This window comes from Rhipicephalus microplus, chromosome 2 (assembly GCF_043290135.1).
Source record: "Rhipicephalus microplus isolate Deutch F79 chromosome 2, USDA_Rmic, whole genome shotgun sequence".
NCBI lineage: Eukaryota > Metazoa > Arthropoda > Arachnida > Ixodida > Ixodidae > Rhipicephalus > Rhipicephalus microplus.
The window spans coordinates 138,538,346-138,559,408 of record NC_134701.1 but is presented as its reverse complement, the minus strand read 5'-3'; the positions used below and the strand labels follow the sequence as shown (position 1 = coordinate 138,559,408).

The 21,063-nt window shown below is 41.9% G+C and overlaps 1 protein-coding gene across 2 annotated transcripts in view; it reads left to right on the top strand.

Moving 5' to 3' along the window:
• Positions 1-21,063, top strand: part of LOC119169732 (MAM and LDL-receptor class A domain-containing protein 1-like) — a 336,454-nt gene that overhangs the window by 135,822 nt on the left and 179,569 nt on the right. For both annotated transcript variants that reach the window (XM_075886851.1, XM_075886852.1), the window contains exons 15-20: positions 598-706; positions 1,220-1,342; positions 3,134-3,273; positions 3,412-3,522; positions 7,270-7,486; positions 20,528-20,692. In XM_075886851.1, the coding sequence (XP_075742966.1) occupies positions 598-706; positions 1,220-1,342; positions 3,134-3,273; positions 3,412-3,522; positions 7,270-7,486; positions 20,528-20,692 (865 nt within the window). The remainder of the gene's footprint in view (positions 1-597; positions 707-1,219; positions 1,343-3,133; positions 3,274-3,411; positions 3,523-7,269; positions 7,487-20,527; positions 20,693-21,063) is intronic.

The following is a 21,063-nucleotide window of genomic DNA, read 5'->3' as shown; positions in this document are numbered from 1 at the left end:
TAACCGACGCGGGTGGTTCAGTGAGTCGCGTGATGAACTGCGAAGGAAGTTACTAGTGCAACTTGAACAACAATCAAGAGCCATCCCGTGAATTCACAACAGGCAGGTAGCTAACCTATAGAAGCAAGAGGAGGGAATGCATGGATATCCGAGCAACTCGAGCAAAAATCCAGACGTGAATTGGCAGCCTGCACCTTCATCACGTTTTGTAACTGTAATAATCTTTTTCGGTGCGACCAACTCAATTTGGGAGGCAATGAAAGAGCGCACAACAAAAACAAAACACTAGTAATATCAACGAGTTTTGATGTCAAGCCACCATCGTTTCTATCGCTACATTTTTTTTAATCTATTGATCACTAGCCAGGCTTTTATTTCCCAAGTACTGATAAAATAAAATTTCTAATTTCGACTGCAAACTGCAGCATATTGTTGTGGTTCACAGCTTTTCTGGCGGTGAATGCTGTATACCGTGTAGCAGAGTCACAAAATCATTTTTTTTGCAAAGGTAGCGTGAGGTTGCAAAGCTTCCTGTTATTTAGAACTAAGTTAATTCACTTTTTTTATTCGTCCTTTTTCTATTTGTTATCTACTCAGTTCGTCTTCGCATTGCGGGCCACTCGGGAAAATGCACACACTGCTGTTGTTGCGCTTGGTCCGCTGGAATTCAGTCATGGTCCATGCGACGTGTTGACAGACTCAGAAGGTGAGCCGTTGTAAACAAAATTTATCGCGACAGCATTCTAACATATAAAGAAATAAATTCGGGCAGCGCGAAGCTATCTAATTCCCCCTCAACTGCACATGCTATGCACCCCGCTAATTGAAACACGAATGAGGTTCTTAGATTGAGTGACGCTTTAAGCAATGACATGTTGTCGAAGAACCCACTCTGCATTGCAAACATTTCGACAAGAGGACGTTTTGATACAATTCTGTTTATCTAAACCCTAGTCAAAGTAACACTTGTTCTTCAAAATTATAACACCCGAAGACTGTGCCATAATATTGTGTTTTCAGTGCGTCGAACCATTTTTTCCACCAGTTGTAAGCTTGTTCTACAGCCTGCTGCTAAAAAGGAGAAATCTAATTGGTGCAGTTACGATGTCGAAGTGCCAGATGAGGTGGCGGCACGAGTTTTACTAATTCTGGTATTAACTCATGCATTGTCATGTAATTTGCAACCGCTAAATACTATGAACTCTGTTGTGTGGCTCAGGCTACTGTGATTTCGAAGTTGACGAATGTGGCTGGACGTCTGACACTGTCTGGAAACGAGGAGTGAAACTTTTTTCGTACGATGACCCGGGCCACCACGTGCGTTCTGGACCTGTTAATTCTGGTACGTGAGACAATTTTGACAGCCCTCGTAGTCTAAGGTTTTGAATCGCGCTGTAATTACCATCAACACGAAAGAATTATATGCGTAGGTTTGGAGTTTTCTTTCTTTCATTAAGAAGGATGAAGCACAACGAACATATAAAAACGAGCTGAAGATTGTATTATGAGAGATGTCATGCCCACCAGCACGGAGCTGGAGAGGGAGAACAACCTAACTAAATATACCTGCAGAACCGATTAGGCTCCCTCCAAGCGGTGAAGACGAGAAAACGGTATTGATGTCTTACCCGCACTCCCAGTCCCACAGTCTTCTTAGATTTCTTGTGCAGCGATAGCAATTCTTCATAACATGAAACCATATGGAGTGATTGTCTTTGTAAAATATTACTAAATAAAACAAAATAAATTTTGACTGTGCATAATATTAGTAGGCAGTCATGTGATTCTGGAAGGTGAACGATTCCTCACTTTCCTTGTGCTGTATCTTTTTCGTTCCTGCTACTTACGTTCGCAACCGTGCATAGCCTGCACCGTGCAGATGTTTATGCAGTAGCTCCGACAGCCATGGAAATGGCGACCCAACAGGTGTTCGGTAAGCGAACGCAATCGATGCCACAAGTTGTTATCATGAATGTCTTGGTGTGAACGGCAGTTCGGCCTAGTGGGAACATATTCAACTTAAAGTATATGGGTAGGCACACGGGGAAAAAGATCCGAAAAACAAGCTGCCGCAAATTTGTTTGTGTGTCTGATCTTTGTCTCCGTGCGCTTGCGAAAATACTCGAAGATGAAAATCTTCGTATAGACTATAAAAAGTACAAAGGTACGTACAGAGTCTAGAGAAATGAGCAGGACAAACATGTATGCAGTTACTCTACATGAAAATTGGAGGAAGTAGGGAACAGACAATTTGCTTGCCCGTCAGTGCCGGTGGCGTTCACGGGTCAAACACGCGCTGATGTTTCAAACGTCCCTCCTGCTTGGCGTTTATGGCGAGAGAGGGAACCTCTTGAAGAATTCAATAATACTGAAAAACCTGGGCAAACACTACGCAGGAAGATGCCGGAACCCGCTAATGTCTTTCTGCGTAGTATTCGTGATTTTTGGCAAGTATTATGAATGCATTCCGGCAGGCCCAGATGAGTGTACAAACCAAAATACCTTCATTTAATGTGATGGTACCTCCTACCCTCCTCTTTACCAACTGTTTCTTTCACTGCTCGTCCTTTTCACATCAGTGCTTTTCAGCCTTACTTCTCATTTTCAAACATTTTCTGCACTGTACTCATTTTTAACCATTTTCTGCACTGTACTAAAGTGGGCTATTCAGTATATGCCCTCCGCCACCTCCTTTCTCGTCTCGTCAGTCTCACATTCGTCATTGTTACCCTCACTTTTCGTTCCCTCGTCATGCCAAGTGACACAATATGAGGACATACACAATGAGATGCGATGACAGCTCAGAGAGTATGAAAGCCCGGGTCCCTAGAGGGCTGCGCAGTTAAAAGTCAAGACAAGTGTCTTTCCAGGTTTTGAATTCAACGTGAGAGAGTGTTTCCAGCGAGGATGATGGTTTCTTCAAATATTTGTCATCAGCACCTTACGTGTCTGCTCCCAGTTCGGGCATTGCAGTGTGATATGAGAAATTGTTCAAAATTTCCTTCGAAGACTGTGGAACTTTGTGAATTATGACAAAGCATTTCAATTTGCTTATAAAACAGGCGTTTCGAGATCCGCCTAGAAAATGTTGAAAAAAAACTTCGCTTACCCACTTTGTTCATTTGTCTCGCAGCTTACGTAATGATGGCCGCCACGACCTCCCACACCAAAAAAGTTGCCACCTTAACGAGCCCTGAATTTCCTGGCCAGAGTGAGCCGCAGTGCTTGGAGTTCTGGTACCTCGAGACAGGTTCAGGTGGAGTGCCAATGCAGGTAAGCTTTTCCATACAAAACCGGTGAACGAGAATGAGTGTTGTTCAAGTGTCGTACACTGCCTCCGGAATGTCTGCACTTATCACTTATAGACAGAAGTATTCGTGGCTAAACTAATTCAGTCTCTATTGAACGCAGGCTGAGATACTGGTGAAAGGAGAAAGTGAGCTCATCTGGACAAAACCATCGTTTTCTAAGGACGACTGGATGCTAGTGCGTGTGCAGTTTGTGCAGGACAAGAAATTTCAGGTTGGTAGCACTATGTGGATAAATCTGTGAAATATTTGGGAAGCTGGCTAAGCACGCTCATAGTGCCCGCCATAACGCATCATAAATACCTGCTGCTATTAGGCGGAGAACAAAATAACTGAGTGTTGACATATTTTTCAGTTTAACTTCATGCCCAAGCCTCAACATGTGATAAAAGATCTGCGACTTATTACCACATTAGAGATACAAAATGCAAAAGGGCAAGTTTTCCCGAAATGTCAAAAACCTGAAAAAAAGCATCAGCATTCAAGAAAGACATTGGCACAGACCCCTAGAACATTGATCAAAAAACCAGCTGGAAAAGTCTCACATAATGTGGAGATTCGGACCACTGGTTACACATGTTGCAGAAGTTGAGAGTTCATTGTCATTGTCGTTGTCAGTGCCAGTATCATTGATGCGACAATTTCGTTACAATTTTTCACGTCATTGTCGCCTTCACATCGCGTAATTGGCTTCATATGACCCCCTCTTTGTCACCGGCATGTATTTACACGCATGGCAAACAAAATTAAATGTTTCTAAGAACAGTGAGCTGTGCAAATTAGTGAACGCTCTAAAGAAGAAGACACATATGTCCGGTGAGCAGCTTTGCCAACCCTTGCTCGGCTCGTCGATCGGTTTGTGCTGGTCGCTGCCATCGTTCTGAGCAATGGTCTGCTCTTACTAGTATTTATCCTTAGAGTCACCAAACTATGAAATCACCACTGAAACTGTTCTTCATTGGTGAAAGTGCGGGTTAATATTAGCAGTTGCTACTAAGAAGCCGCAATTCTTCTAAAACCAAGATTGACATATCATGGACCTCCGTTTCGATCAGTTCCTTCTTTACCGCGTGTCTGCGCTAATATTGCTTTTACCGTACGCTGCGATCTGCCGAACAATGGGCCCTATATTGAGCGTGCAATCGAAAGCTCGCACAAAAAGTGGGTTGCAAGTGCAAGGTTCCCTTATGCTCTCAAGACTATTTAAAGGTAAATATTGTTCGGTTGTTCAAAAACGACAGTTTGTTAGCGCGAGAACATCATAAACACTCATTGAACGAAATTCCCAGCCTCCTTGAGCACCACCATGACCACATTTTTATTTATGCTAGTGTTTGTGACGTTTCACGATCTCGTGTATTTCTCTTTAACTACATCAAATTACTGGATGGCACATGTTCTACATAGGGATACCAGGTTAACATGCACGTTGTTTATTTGCCATGTGAGAAATAACACTCATGTATACACAGTTCTTGGTCATTTGCTTTTTTACGTGTAGAACCTGTGTTGAAGAAACAGGCGTGTTGTCGGCGACGTTTAAGGATGTGATGTTTAAGGAGCATTTTGTGCACAAATAAGTCACCGGCCAGGCATTAGTCTTTGAGTGAATATTTAGAATCGAACATAACAAAAAAGATACAAACGGTTGTACACGAAAAATAGTACACACTCACTTATGAAACATCATTCCACAGTGAAACAAATAGTACGAAAGAGATTCAAACTATGTTTCTGATAATTTTTCCCATCTTCAATGAATCGACTTAGCACAACATAGCATTCATCACATAGAGTCCTCATGGAGATTAATACGCACATATGAGTATAATTGTCGACGCATCATCAAATTCAGCGCGCACATTGGGTGCGTGTTTTATAATAGCGCATATACCAAGAAGGACAGATTTAGCAGGAACACAAAAAGTGTTTATCCCCTAACATTTGCCAGCAATCTCACTGTCTTCTTGAAAGCGTTTGATTAATTTTAGAGCGTAAGTCTGTAAACTTCTGGTTGGGCAAGAGCCCAGAAGTGTCTTAATACTGAAGGGTGTGTGGGTAAGGCCATTAGTTTCGACTTAGGATGACCTTTTGGTATGTCATCACATATGCTGTCATATATATATATATATATATATATATATATATATATATATATATATACTTTTTTTCCTCGCATTTACAATACCATTCGGTCTAATACCTTTCCTTGGCATTATTGTCTGTTGGATCTTATTAACGTTGTGTCAAAACGCGGAAAAACGATCCCTCAAGTATCCACTTCTTTTCCTTATTCATTAACGAGGGCCTCGTACTAGCAGACTTAGTACCTTAGATTGTGCACGAGGGACTACTGGTCAGCTGCCAGCTCGTAATAAGTTCACGTGATGCGTGACGCCATACTGGCAGATAAAGATTGTGCCACACTCGCCGACATGGCTACAGATGGCACTGACTGACACTCCCGCGCTTAAATTCACATATAAACCCAATAAAGTGGTTTGGAGGATAGCCGCCATGGTAGCTCAGAAGTAGAGAATCGAACGCGTTATGCAAAGGTCGAAGGTTTGGTTCCTGCCCACGGCAAGTTATCTTTTGACCCACTTTTCTTTCTTCGCAACTACATCACAGTTCTGTCTAATAACTTCACCTATACTTTCCTTGACATTATTGTGTGTTAGATATCAGTAGTATTGCGTCAAAACACGCAAGAACGAGCCCTTAAGTATACACGTCTATCCCTTATTCATTAACGGGGGTCTCCTACTGGCAGACTTGGTGCCTTAGGTTTTAAACGGGGTACTATAGGTCAGCTGCCAGCACGTAATAAGTTCACGTGCTTCGTGACGCCAAACTATCTCATACAGAGTGTGCCACACTCAGCGCCACGCCTACAGATGGCGCTGCCTGACACTCCCGTGCTTATATTCACATAGAAATTCAATAAAGTGGTTGGGAGGATAGCCGCCATGGTAGCTCAGTGGTAGAGCGTCGAACGTGTTATGCGAAAGTCGCAGGTTTGGTTCCTGCCTAGGGCAAGTTATTTTTTTACCCACTTTTCTTTCTTCGCATTTACATTACAGTTCTGGTTAATATTGTCTCCTATACTTTCCTTGGCGTTATTGTCCTTTAGATGTCATTATTATTGTGTCAAAACACGGAAAAACGAGCCCTACGGTATACACTTCTGTCTTATATATATATATATATATATATATATATATATATATATATATATATATATATATATATATATATATATATATATATATATATATATATATATATATATATATATATATATATATATATCGACACTCACAGTCAGAATTTTGAGCTCTGTAAATTTCATTCTTTGTGCAAACGGTGTCAGCCCTTAGCAGGTAAATCAGTGTTTTCAAGGTTTGATGTAATGGGTGTGTATTTTAAATTCAATACGCAGGTCATTATGATAGAAGGTATAGTTTTTGAGATCATGTCAAACCAGGCTATTTTGCTCAGTGAAACGTTGTTCCCTTTACAACACTTCACAATATCCCTTTTCGAGATTTGTGTAAACAACAAATTTCGTACAACTTGCGTAAGGAATGTTCCAATCAATTTCAAAGGGTACGAATGTAGCTAAAGTTGAAGTCAGAACAAAGAAAATGAATCAAAGACCATTTTGATGGCTGACCTCTTCGAATAAAAAAAAGAAAAATACGGAGAGGCAAGACCCAGGGCATTCAGCACGACATTCAGCTTTATGTATGCCAGAACTCACATCACGTGATACGCATGACGTAACTGAATATCGAACACAAGCGAGCTGTCTTAACACAAAAATCCTAACATCCTTGTTAGTTGATCCTTGCTGGCTTCTTCGGATTACATCAATTCCAACAATGCTTTAGATCTGTTGGTTTCTTTTACGCCTGTTTTAGGTAAATGTGTTTTTTTCCACATGTGCTCCTATTTTCAGGTGGTGCTCCGGGCAACCATGCCGGCCAATAGTATGGTGTCTTTGAGCTTGGACAACGTGGCAGTACGCACTGAGCCATGCGTGCACCCGATAGAATGTGACTTCTCGGAAGACCTTTGCGGATACATAAATAGATTTGAAGGCGAATTCCGTTGGCTTGTCGGTTCGGGCAGACTCGAAAATCCTCGAATGCAGCCGAAGTCACCCGTTCCTCAAGGCAAGTTTTTCAAAGTCAGCTTGAGTTGAGCGATGTGAAGCTTTAACGATGGATGCGTCATTCATTAACACCAATGATTTCAGAAGCCCGAGCACTGCTTCAGTGAGCAAAAGTTTTGATGTTTCGTGCAATCCAGGTGACTTTACGAGAGATCTATTCACTGCGGGGTGTACGCAGTGAATAAAAGATTTGTTGTCTGTAAAATAATATTGTAAGTTGGAAGTAAAAACGTCTTGTTCCCACATGTCGGCCTTATTAGGCACTCATAAGTTTGCAGTGCGAATGTAATCAACGTAACACAAAAGCAAAAACGTACTACGTCTTCTACATTGAATCAAAGAAATGCCAACATATGAAGCAGTATGTCTGCATTAGTTGTGTCAAAGAAGGGCCCTAGGAATAATATAGGCTAACTGTAAAAGTGACTACAGAAAACACGTCATGTTTGTGGAAGTTCATGATGAAAATCCACGCATTTTCTTTTAGTCATAACATACTGTTACCCTTATAAAAGAAATGAAAATTTGAAACTAAGAGGGGCAAGAACCAACTAGAAAAACGCCAGGCCTGCATGGAAGGCGCAGCACAGTCACAGCGAAAGCTAGAAGAGCGGCCTTTCAGGGCCTTTTCCAAACACTTATTAGATAACTGCTGCAAGTACACTTGCTTAGTAACCACTAAGGCATTGACAATAAAGTTATTGTGCAGTAGGCTTGCATTGGCTATGCTATTTTTCGTCATTCTTCTTAGAAGCGTGGCATCCGCCAAACACTTCCGAGGAATTTCCTGCATATTGTTCATGCAGTATAGCTGATGACGATGAGGAATTATGCCTGAAGTGGATATGCACCACAGTTATTAATGAACAAGAACAAGCTCTTATAATGCGTTGGAGCATTGGATGGCCCACTCGTTACGCTATTCGCATTGTGCGACGACTGGTTGTAATTTCACCATTTTAAAACGGTTTATAAATTGTATAAAGTGTCAGCAGCAAGCACAGGACCGACTTGACTGGTGGAACATGGGAGAGGCCTTTGTGTTGCAGTGGACGTAGATAAACTGATAATTATAATGATTATGGTGATGATGATGATAAGTCGTTCCAACGCGATTTCTTTACCTACATCAAGCCTGCCTAAGGCAAGTTGGCCAACAAGTCTCAAGCACAGGCGTGGGTCAGTGGTAGAATTCTGGGTAGGCACTCAGCGGACCCGGTTTCGAGCCCCACTGTTGCATTGGTACTACGTTTTAAATGCGAAGCATTTCTTAGTGAACTTCGGCGAATTTTAGCGTATCTATCTATCTATCTATCTATCTATCTATCTATCTATCTATCTATCTATCTATCTATCTATCTATCTATCTATCTATCTATCTATCTATCTATCTATCTATCTATCTATCAATCTATCTATCTATCTGTCTGTCTATCTATCTAGCCGCTTACGTTTGAGTGCCCTCGTGGCCACCCCCTTAACTTGGCGTAAACCAAAACTAGCATGGGGGGGTAAGATCGTATGACGAATATCATGCGCTGGTCAAGATATGAATTATGTCGCAATCCCGTTGTGTACGTCGTTAAACACTTTCCGTAAGACAGTGGCACATACCCACGCGTGGGTATATGCCGCTGGTATGCGGGTATGTGCCACAGATGATTGACGCTTAGTATCTGCCCAGGAACGACAAGAACACACATGGGCAATTTTAACCTGTCAGCGTTAAGCAACACCCGACATCGGTAGCGTCGGTTCAACGAAGGCATAGAATAATTGTCAGTCTTAAGAAAAAACATAACATAGGCAGCGTTTACCCCCGACGAATACAAATAATAAATTTCAGGTTCCCAGCAGGATTCGAACCGAAGAATTGTGCCAATCAAGCATTCTGCCACAGAGCTATGCTAGATCTAGGAACTACTTTTTTGAATAGACGCTAATCTTCGTGAAACGTCAATAGTGGTTGCAGTGCTGCCTACTCCATTTTATAAGCACTCCTTTTATACAGCCGTCACGTCGGGTTAACGTCAATTGTGGTTAGTTGCCATGCGCAGAAGTTGATTTTTGGTGCAGTGTCCAGGACCAGTGTTCTCTCGAGCATAAGCGCTTCTGGTGTTGTTAATACGCATGTTCCAGATGACGTCGTTTCGCAAGCGCAAACAACTGGTTATATAAACATCTGCAACTGCTCAACACATGTCTGTGCGTGAAACATTCTATATTTAGCGTCATTTCATTGCGTATCGCTCAAACAAAATTCCAACACGATCACCTTCTCTCTGCGTGCTTCGCATAACGTCGATTCCCAGGTACGTGGGATCTGCCGATATTTTTATTTCTAATTTCATGCGTCGTGGTTACAGACACTGGCGGCGGCGGCGGAGGACAACTACAGCAGCGCATGATCCGAGTTTTGATTTCATAACAGCTTTTGCTGTGAAAAAAAAAATACAGCGATCTATTGCGCTGACCGTGACAAAAGTAGTTCTTCGGTACACTTCATTCTGGATAATGCTCACTAAAGATGCAATATTTCTAATACGTTTTCTGCCGTAAGACTCTTTCCAAAAATGGCAGCTTATCCACGGGGTGATTGATTGATAGTGGCGCGAAGCATCCGTCCGTCCATTCGTTCTTGCTTCCGTCCGTCCATGCGTCCGGTGTGTGACCGTCCATGCGTTCATCCTCCCGCCTGTGCTTGCGTCTGTTCGTGCGTCTACACGTCCATCAGTACGTCCGTCCCTGCGTTCGTCCATGAATCCCCCTTGCGTCCGTCCATACGTCCATCCGTCTGTGCAGCCATCTGTGCGTCCTTCCTTGCATCTGTCTGTGTGTCCGTTCGTCCGTCTAGTCAACACTCCAAGTACCACCATCTCGCATCTTTTCACCATATATTCCGCATATAAAAGCGCTGACATCCAGCCGAGATTCCGAGGACTAAATGAGAGGTGACACATGCACACTTTTTTACGACTTGCGCTTCTTGTCTACTTCCCACCTTTAACCACCTCGAGTTCATGATATATACTAGTTCACTGTATTCATGGCCCTGCAGCCCAACGCTCGCTAAACCTTTATAAAGCCGAGGAGGTTACGCTCAGTGAGTATAACATAGCAACCCTTCCTTGATCACTATCTTGTCAGACAGTGCTCAATGTACATACCAATGGCTGCTAACTGGGAATGAGAGACAGGAGAAATCGGCTTTTAGTTAACGTGCACGCTGCGAATTTTTATTGTTCAACAACGCACAGGAGAAATCTCTCACTGGCACTACCTTGTAAGTCAAAGCGTAAGACTGCTTACGCACTACGACTATGCAACGACGAGGGACGAACGGGTGCCGCTTTAAGGAGTTCGCCCCTAAATAATGTAACCAGAAATGCCATTCAGTTGCACAAGATTGAAAGTATGACTTTAGGTTTATGTTAGTATTCAGGCAGAAACAATTGCTGGAGAAGTTGGTGCATGTTACGAAACGAAGGAAGTATTGAAGAGATGAAAGCGAGAGGTGATACGGAGAAGCACTTGTCTATCTCAGTCGCTGCGTTCGTTTTTGACCCCTTTGTGTTTTGGCAGAGTGCAATCGCACAGTGAAGCTTTCAGTTTGAAGAAGATATTTGCGCAAGAGAGCACGATTGTTTATAATCTTCAGGAATTAGTCTGACAGGTATAAGATAATTTACCCTGCACGAAAATTGTCTTTCAGAACGAGATGTAGCCAGACCCTCATATATCAAACATACGAAAGATTGGAAGGAGCTGGCATTTTGGGCAGTTTGTTAAAATAATGTTGCAGGATTAATAGTATTTTTATTGCGAAGCTCACTGTGAAAGATGGATTCACTGTACTACTTCTTGATAATGAAACGGAAGCAGCTTATGTAAATTTGTGGGAATTATTCTTACTTTTACTTTTTTCACGGCATCGGGGATGCGATCTATGTCTATCTGCGCGTTGTATTGAGAAAATGCGGTATTGATGTGAACAGCGACATAGAACCCTGATGCTCATATGTGTGGGCTCGTCAGGCACTGGAATGGTCTTATGACGGTCAGCCTCGGTACTCATGTTGTCGTTGTAGTTAGATATCGCACTGAGCTATTACACTTCTTGGGATACAGCTCGCTAAGGTGACCCCCTAATCTTTTCAATTAATTCAATTTGCCCCATTATTGCCAGCTTTTTGCAGACACAACGATGAAGAAGGCTCGTCCGGCGAACAGCAAATGTTGCGTTTACAAACCGAGGTGAGCAGCCAACGCCCGACAACCTCTACAAAAAAAATGGCCCAGTATTTGCATGTTAATTTGTAAATGCCGTCGAAAGACGGTCTTGGTGTGAACAAAACATTTATTTAATGTGCGCAAGAAATCATTGAATGGTATTCAGGAGGCGCTGCGTTAGAGTGCCTCGAGCGTGCAGCGGAAGCGAACGAGCACATCAAAAATCCACGTCATACGTGAAACACGAGCGCTATCTGGCAGTTTTCTTCGAAAATGAAGCGCGTGGCTCTGAGACGGGCACGCACGCCCGTCTTAGAGGTGATAAGGTGTAGAACGCAAGGTGAGGGGTTGCTGCCACCACCGTGTTGTCTTCGCAAAGCGTTGGAAACACTCGCCTTTTCGTGCAAGCGTTGCATGGTCAGCGCAGCGTGATAAACGCTATGGTACTTAGAATTACTTATATATGCCTTTTCTTGTAAAATAGGTACATACAGTATACGTGTTGTTATGGTGCCTCAGATATGCGCAATAATTGCTTTTTAATTGACAATCACACAATTATGAATGCTGAACCATAAGCAACATTGGTGGGCGCTACGGATGGGGTTGGCCGTTTGGGGTATCGGCTGGTGCCGTTCAGAATACCCGGTACCGTTAAGGCTGAACAAACAGACAAATGTACAGACAGATAGACCAATTGTTTGCGTCGATGGTCCCCAAGAAAGACTATCGTCTTTAAAAATTATGAAAGAATATATGCGACAGAAAGCGACAGTTCCTGCGCAACCTTCGTGGCATCCTCCTACTGACGTCACTCACTCAGCCAAACTTACGCGAGAAATTCTCCTTCTGTGAAAAAAAGCCTCTGAGGTCAAATGAACTTTCAGGGCCCCTCACTACCCTGCATTCAAAGACAAGGAAAAGGCTTTTTACTCACCCTAACTGCCCTTCATACAGGCGATGCATCCTAGTCGCCAGTTATTTTTTTGAAGCACGTGAAGAATGTCAGCACTAAGCACTCGAGCCTATCAAGATTTCGTGCTGCTTGGCTACACCCTGATCACTGCTTGCACATTCCTAAACTGAAAAAAATGGAGTTTTATCAGTTGATCGAGCATGATAACCGTGTGAAGTCAGAAAAAACTGATGGGTGGATGGACGGCAAATCAGTGCAAGAGACAATTCATGTTTCATATTTCGCGTATATGAGCTAATCGATGGCATCCATACTATAGATGTCACGGGAATCACTGTTTGCGTAACAAAGTTCGCAAGGAAGGCAAGAAACGTGAAGAAAGAATAACTTGCTGATTTTTTCTACCTTAAAAGGGTAGTAATGCTGGCTAAGGGGGCTATCGTACAGCAAAAATAGTGCTTATATCAAGTGTGCCGGCTAGTTTTCATTTGATATTGCCGTAAATTTTAAATTACATGGGCATTCGAATGTTGTATTGCTCTAAAATAGCTTGATATAGGCAATAATTCTCTTTACCCGATCTCGATTTAGTAAGATTTAAATACACCTACATAGTGCAATTGCATGGAAAAAAAAAGGAGCGAAAAATTCATACTATCTTACACTAGTGAGGCCAAGTCTGAAGAAAGGGCGGAGAGAGATAACCTTCGTTGTTTTCTGATAGTTTTTCTTTCACTTCTTGTTTCTTTATTTCTGGACCGCAAGCTGTGTATGGCTAAGAGAAAGTAAAAACTGTTTGGCAGCGTGTCACGAGTGGTCTCCATTGGCTGCACTATCAGTTACGTCATTGTCAGCGTCGTGCCCAAGTACGTGTTTCATTGGCTGCATTGTTGATAAAGGCTTCAGTGCAGAGTCGGCTTCAAACCAGTGCTAAACACCACAATTGTACGTTTAAGTTTTCGCTAGTTAACCATTCGTACGGAGTGCTTGGGCGGTGATTTTTTCTCATGTGTTTGCTTGTTTTTTAAATTACATTTTGGGTTTGCTTTGTATTATTAATTTGTTTCTATTTTTATATCTTTTTCGTCATTGCTTCCTCTATCTGTTAATTTCTTTATGTTTCTTTCAATTCTATGTTTGAATTACCTGTCTCTGACTCTCTTTCTCAGGTGTCTTTTTCTCTTTTAATTGTGAGGATTGGAACTCCTTGGGTCCTTGCGATGTATATTTACGCCGTGGGCATGGCCTTGCATCGCGACGAGGATAGGGGTTACTTTTGCCGTACGCAGAGCGTTCATAACGCACAGAAAGGTTTAAAATAGGCTGTTCATGTCCGCCCACTCGCACCTCCGTCCGTGTCTCCATCCGCCCTTATGTCCGTGCATGCATCCTTCCATCCATCACTTTGTAAATTCTTAAATGTGTTGAGCGAGCGCTTGTGCCCATTGCGATGGGGCTGGTGACAATGGGCACACGCTATGTGTATGCTATGTGTACAACTCCCTCCTTTCAAGATTGAACACGCTGGGCAAAGTGATGCAACCCAAGCCTGGTATTCGCCAACATCCAGATGCATATGATTGAGACCTGCGCTTTCTCGACCGGAAGGTCATTTTTTATAAGCAAAATTAAGACTACTTGTCAGCGAACAAATACTTCGAAACGCAGAGTCTCGTGGTCGTTCAATAAACTTCTTGAAAACAAGCGGTCAACATTTGATAATCGTCCAAGGAGCTTGACTCCATCATCATCATTTTGAACTTCTTTCTATGCTTTCGTTCTTACTATCTCGGCCCCTCCATTTCCTCCTCGCCATCACAACTCTAGTGCTTACCGTCACTTTAGTTTCCAAGACACTTGCTATGCTATACTATGCAAGACTATGGCCCCGCCGTGGTGGTCTAGTGGCTAAGGTACACGGCTGCTGACCCGCAGGACGCGGTATCAAATCCCGGCTGCGGCGGCTGCATTTCCGATGGAGGCAGAAATGCTGTAGGCCCATGTGCTCAGATTTGGGTGCACGTTAAAAAACCCGAGGTAGTCGAAATTTCCGGAGCCCTTCACAACGGCGTCTCTCATAATCATATTATGATTTTGGGAGGTTAAACTCCACATATCAATCAATTATACAAGGCTATGCTCTGCTAGCGTGCCTGGGTAGACGACGTGTTACGACGTGCTCATGTTCGAATATATAATAACACTTGTTTGTGTTCACGTCCCAAACCACCATATAATTATGAGATACGCCATAGATGAAGTTTTCAAAAATTTCAATCCCCAGGGGTTCTTTAACGTTCGTCTAAATGTCTAAATGTAGGCACACGGGCCTCAAGCATTTTCGCCCCTAAAAAAAATGTGGCCGCCACGACCGGCTTTCAATCCAGTGACCTGCGAGTAAGCAAACCACTGTCTTAGCTACTAGACTACCGTGGCGGGTACCTTCAAAATGAGGGTAGGTGGTTTCAAATGCCACCTCTCCAAAATTTTTTTCATTAATTTTTCTCCTTTCCTTTCTATTTGTTTCTCTTGCTTTGTGCTTGTTCTTTTAACCATCAGAGTTGCAGCGTTCCACGTCGGACAAATCTGTGCACGTGGTCGGGATGCAAGCAGCACATGAAGGCTGATCATCATGATTATACTTGTCTGATGACTCTGCTAGGGCTCACTATAAGCTTAACAGCTCCGCTGTTAGAAATGCAGGACGAATAATGAACTGTACAACATGATTGTAGCATTTATTTTATTCAAGACGCAATTTAAAGCCAGCAGGAAATGTAGGGATACAAGTTCGTATCGCATCGGTACTGTTTACTGTGGCAGTCGTGGTGCTTTTATAGAACTTATGAGGGTTGTGGGCAACTTGCATATACTGTTAAATATCCCGTAGTTTTCCAGGCGGACTGGGTCCACACTGGATGGTTCACATCCACTGCCATGGGTATGAGTGGCACTTTTCGAGACAATCAATCAATCAACCAATCAATGAAAAATCTTTAATTTTCACCATTTCATACAAAGGTGAAAAACGGAGAACTGGAGAAAAAGCCGATAGTTCTTCGGCTTGACAAAGCTCCAATCCCCCAGGCAGACAGTGGTGAAGTTTGTTTCAAAACAATAGAAGAAAGCATGTTACAAAGTATAAAGCATTAAAGCAATAATAACATTTTAACTGAATATAAAATAAACATTGCAATGAAGGAAGAGAAATTTTTAAATTAAAAACAACTATACAGCAACTACAAAGTACAACCGAGAAACACTTTTTTTATAACATAGAAAATGACTATAACAGCAGCATGCTATCAACAACTGGTGGGATTTTTTTTCTAATCCTATGTTAATGAGCCGTTACAGGAACAGGTCCAACATTTTAGTTTTGTTTAGCGGTAACACATCAACACTTTGTCTGTTCAAATGGTTAAGTAGGGAAGGCAGTGTATGACAAAGGTGCTGTTGTTCATAATTTGTACAAAAAGAATTTGCTATGGGGCCTGATGGCAAAATGAATATGTACTTTTGTTTTCTTGTAGATCAGCAAGGGTTAAAAATGAATCTAGCTTTCGTAGCATAGCACTCTTGTAGCATTGTAGAGTTTTCAGTTTCCAAATATCACCAGCATTTATTATTTTAATTTGCCGAAAAAGCTCTTCCGTATGTTCTGAGAAAGAAACATTCGCAATAGCTCGAACCGCCTTCTTTTGAAGTGTTTCCATCATCTGAATATTTTGTGCGGTGGTGTTTCCCCATATGAGTGAGCAATAAGTGAGGTGTGAGTGAAAGAGAGCATGATAAATGAGGCGCTTAATTTTATAGGCCAATGTATTTCGATAGTGATTTAAAATACCAATAACTTTTCGCGCTTTCGCACACACATTGTCAACATGAGCATTCCAGGACATATGCTCGGTGAATATAACTCCGAGTGTTCTCATAGAGGACGTAATGGTAATCTTATATGGACTCAGAACAATGTTATCTGGTAATGTAGTAGAACTTCCTTGGGCACGAAAAATGACACATTTTGTTTTGGCTTCATTATAATCAAGCAGTTTGCCTTTGACCAGCGTTGAATTTTGTTACAGACAGTGCTAGCTATAGGCATTATTTCTTCTTAGTCTTTTCCTGTAAAACAAAATTGTGCAGTCACCTGCATAAGCAACAACCTGACACATATCACTAATTTCTACGATGTCATTATTGTAATAAAGAAAAAATATCGGGCCAAGGATGCTACCTTGAGGCACACCCGCTGTTAGAGGTTTCGCTTGTGACTTATTTCATTAATTTCAACAAATTGATGTCGACATTTTAAATAAGATCGGATAAGTTCAAGTGTTATTCCTCGGAAGCCATATCTTTCTAGTTTCGTAAGCAACAGTAGGTGGTTGACTCTATCAAATGCTTTGCTAAAGTCCAAGTATAACCCTAACGTTAGAAGTTTTTTTTCAATGTTCCGAAGAATAAGATCCTTTTGTATATTTAACGCACTTTCCGTAGACCGTCTTTTTTGAAAACAGTGCTAACACTCGGTTAGCAAGTTATGTTTCTGCGAAAAATTATCAATACGGGCGTTGATAATTTTTTCGAGGTCCTTCGATAATATAGGAAGGATAGAAACTGGTCTATAGTTGCCAATATTGTTTTTATCACCCCCTTTATGTGAAACTATTACTCGGGCTACTCGCATATTGCCAGGGAAAACTCCAGTCGACAAGGATGCGTTAAAAATGTTCGTTATAAGAGGAGCGAGAAGGTCTATGGCATACTTAATTGGTCTGATTTCTAAATCGTCCATATCCCTACTGCGGCTATTTTTCAGACATGAAAATGTTGCAATCTCCTCAGAAGTGTTAGTAGGCTTTAGAAATATAGACTCCCTTAACGAGGTTTGATGCAGTGTGGGCTGAATGCTATGATCTACGCATCCCACTTTCACAAAGAAATCATTGAATAGTTCCGCAAGTTCTGTGCCACCTATAGAAATACCATCTATATTCAGTGTATCTATTCGTGTAGTGGCTGGCCTGCAATTTAGTGTATCGTTTATGTTTTCCCATACCTTGTTATTTCGGCGCATACAATCATTATAAATATACGCGTGTAGTAGTCATTTTTTGCCTTTTTTTTTTCTTTGTTCAATTTATTTCTAAGTTGTTTATATTCTTGCCACTTTGACGAGTCCTTTGACTCGACAAAACACTGGTAAAGTTTATTTTTTTTTGTTGATTTGTCTTATGAATTCTTTCGAAATCCAGGGCTTCCGCGATGGCTTTTGATTTCGGTAGCGCTGAATTGGAAATGATTTAAAGTAAAGTATTTTCAGTTTGTTCATTAACTTGTCATATGACTCATTGGCATACCTAATAAAAAATATGCCACTCCAGTCTGTTTCGCGCACAGCTTGTCGGAATTTATCAAGTGACTGAGCCGATATCTTACGGTACGTTGGATTACTAGTAAACGTGCTTTTAGTGGACGTCTTTCGTTCGTGACAAGATATATGGGCATATGATCACTGATGTCATGGCTTATGATTCCAGATTTTAAATTATCGATAGTCGAGTTTATTATGAAAGTGTCTAGTAACGATGACGTCGTAGCGGTTACATGTGTTTGTGCTTTGATTACACTGTAGAAGTCATTGCACTCCAGGATTGACAAAAACTGTGTAGTAGCTGCTGTACTGGTCGTCATGTCGATATAAAGTCCCCACCAAGTGTAAGTAGGTAGCCATATTCATTTACAAATAACAGCAGATTGTCTAAAAACTCAAAGAAGGCAGAGGGGCTGGCATTAGGGGGTCGATATAAGACCGCAAATACTGTCTTTTCTTTTTAATGCATAGAACGTCGTAATCTTCGGTAGCGACGCTATATTCTCGAAGAATATCATAACCATTTAAAGAAGTTAAAATCGCAACGCCGCCACCTCTGCCCTCCTTGCGATTTACATTGAAATGTTCGTATCCTTGAAGTGCATAGTACTCTGAGTCATCATTATACCAGGTTTTCATAAACATTAAAACTTCAAAATTGAGGTTACATGATTTGATTAGGACAGTGACCTCATCCGCTTTGTTCAACAGCGATTTTGCATTTAGATGCATAATTTTAGCAGTTTGTCTTTGTTAGTAATGTTGTGCTTCGTAATGATGTCGCCTGGACTTACATAGCCTGAAGGCTCCATCTCTATTCTGGGCATGAATATATTGTAGTGTCTATGAATTATGTGTTCGTTATCTTGTTCAAATCGCTTTCACGCATTATGCGGACAACAGGCGAATTCTCCGTGCGGCGTGCATGAACAGTGCCAATTTTCGTCCACAAAAATTTCCAGCTGGGTTGCCGTTTGCATGCTATTGCCATTCCGAGCATTTTCTTCACTTCAGGGCAAAGGTGTTCATTTACTAACACAGGAGATTCAGCAGGTAGGCCGAGGGAGGCATTTGTTAGCCTTTTATTGCGCGACTTCTGAAGCAGTTGATCGCGTTTGTCCCTCCGCTGAAATTGAACAATTATATTGGTTTGACCAACCTGCTTTGTTCGAACCCTGTGGCAAACGTCAATGTCCTCAGGGGTTATAGCCTCGCCAACTACCTCTCCAATTTTTTGGAGTACTTCAAGAAGGTTCTCATTTGGTTTTTTTTTTATTCCTTTAATTTTCAAATTTCGATTTTGCGAGTACTGCTCAGACTGCAAGAGGCCTGATTGGCAGTCCGCCAGTTTCTTTTCCAAAGAAAAAACTTTGTGCTGTAGCACACCGTTTTCTTTCTTGAGCGCATTATTTTCTGTTAAGCTTGCCACAAGTTTTTTGTTGGTGTCATCTAGAGTCTTGCTGAGAATCTATGCTCTTCTTGATTTCATCAATTTCAGTGCGCAGATTTCTTTCTCTGATCGGAAGCCTCGCTCTAGCGCTTCTTTCATTTGCTTCCACTCATTTCTGATTTCATCTTTGAAATCATGGATCAGTCTCGAAACTTCCTTGTTCATGTTAGTTACTACCGACAACGCGAAACAAATCACATAAAAATCACATATACTAAACACCGGGCAGCAGTGGCAGCTATTCAAGACGAGAACCAATTTTATGCTCTGAGGAGAGCGCCACTAACCTGCAAAACGCAGAAAAAATTGTTCAGCTTGTGCCTAGAACGCCGCCACTGCTGCCGAATGCCATCCTCGGTGAAGGGGCAGTCTTTATACATGCAGATGGCCACGTGGTCCCGGAGATCACACGTTCCCAAAATCAGTCGCCTCCTGGTGTTCTGCAGATTGCGCTTGCTTCTGTGGGGCAGTCGATAATAATGGCACGTGTGTAATGATGCGCAGTGGTTTCAGTTGCTCCCAGCTGCACGGCGAAACTGCAAAACGCAGATGAAATTGTTCAGCTTGTGCCTAGAACGCCACCACTGCTGCCACAATGCGTGTTAAACAGATACACCATTGCATCCAAGAATGTGGGCAATTGAACTGCTGTCACCGTAACGAAAGGGGTAGTCCAAAGTATAAGTTATGTAGTGGATGTTGGTTTGTCTACACGTCTGGCTTACTTTTTGTATCATTTTGCTTTTTCTTTAGACTTTCTTATTTATATTTCGTATTTCAGATTTTTGCTGAATTTGTTCGGAGGCCTTCAGACTAAAGACGATTTGTAATATTGTAACAGTGGAGACCATTCAGCAAGTGTTCCGTGAACATGATATTGGCTGATGATGCTGGTGATGTTCATGAATATTACTAACAGTAATTATACCCCAAGTTTTTTTTATATAGTAGAGAACACATACCTATAGAGATCGGAGGAAAACTGGACAGTAACACATGAACAATTTTCTATCCAACGAGTTCAATATTTTCTGCGCCACGTGACCCCGCTTTATCTACTGTCACACAGGTGCCTTTTCGTCATTCACCTATCTGGATCTGACTACGGGCACAGGAGCAAACGGTACCGAGGCCAGAACCACGAAAATAAACGTGATTGGCCTCTTGAGCCCTGTGTTCAACGTCACTGATGAAGAGACTGCTATTATAGTCGAATACTACAGAAACGGCCCAGGTGAAACATTTCTTGTTCCTTTGACGCATATAGTATGGTATATTATCTGAGGCACTGTGACTACTATCGACTTGCATCACCTTAAAGGAACTGTAGAATTTCTTACACCGCAATCCAGAGTGTGATGTAGGGGCAGATAAAACGTGTCTTTTTGAATAGCCGCATTTAAATGTCTTAGTATAGAAGAATGAATGTAGTGAGGCTAAATGTGAGCTGAGAGAAACTTTGCCCGCCTTTGTGGTCACAGTCATAAAGTACAGAAAAAAGTATTATGAAGCTATGTTACGGTGCATGAACCAAACATAATTGCCGCACTTCTCGAAGCTCTTGGATGTTATATATTTATCACAGAATTCGTTGATTACATACTG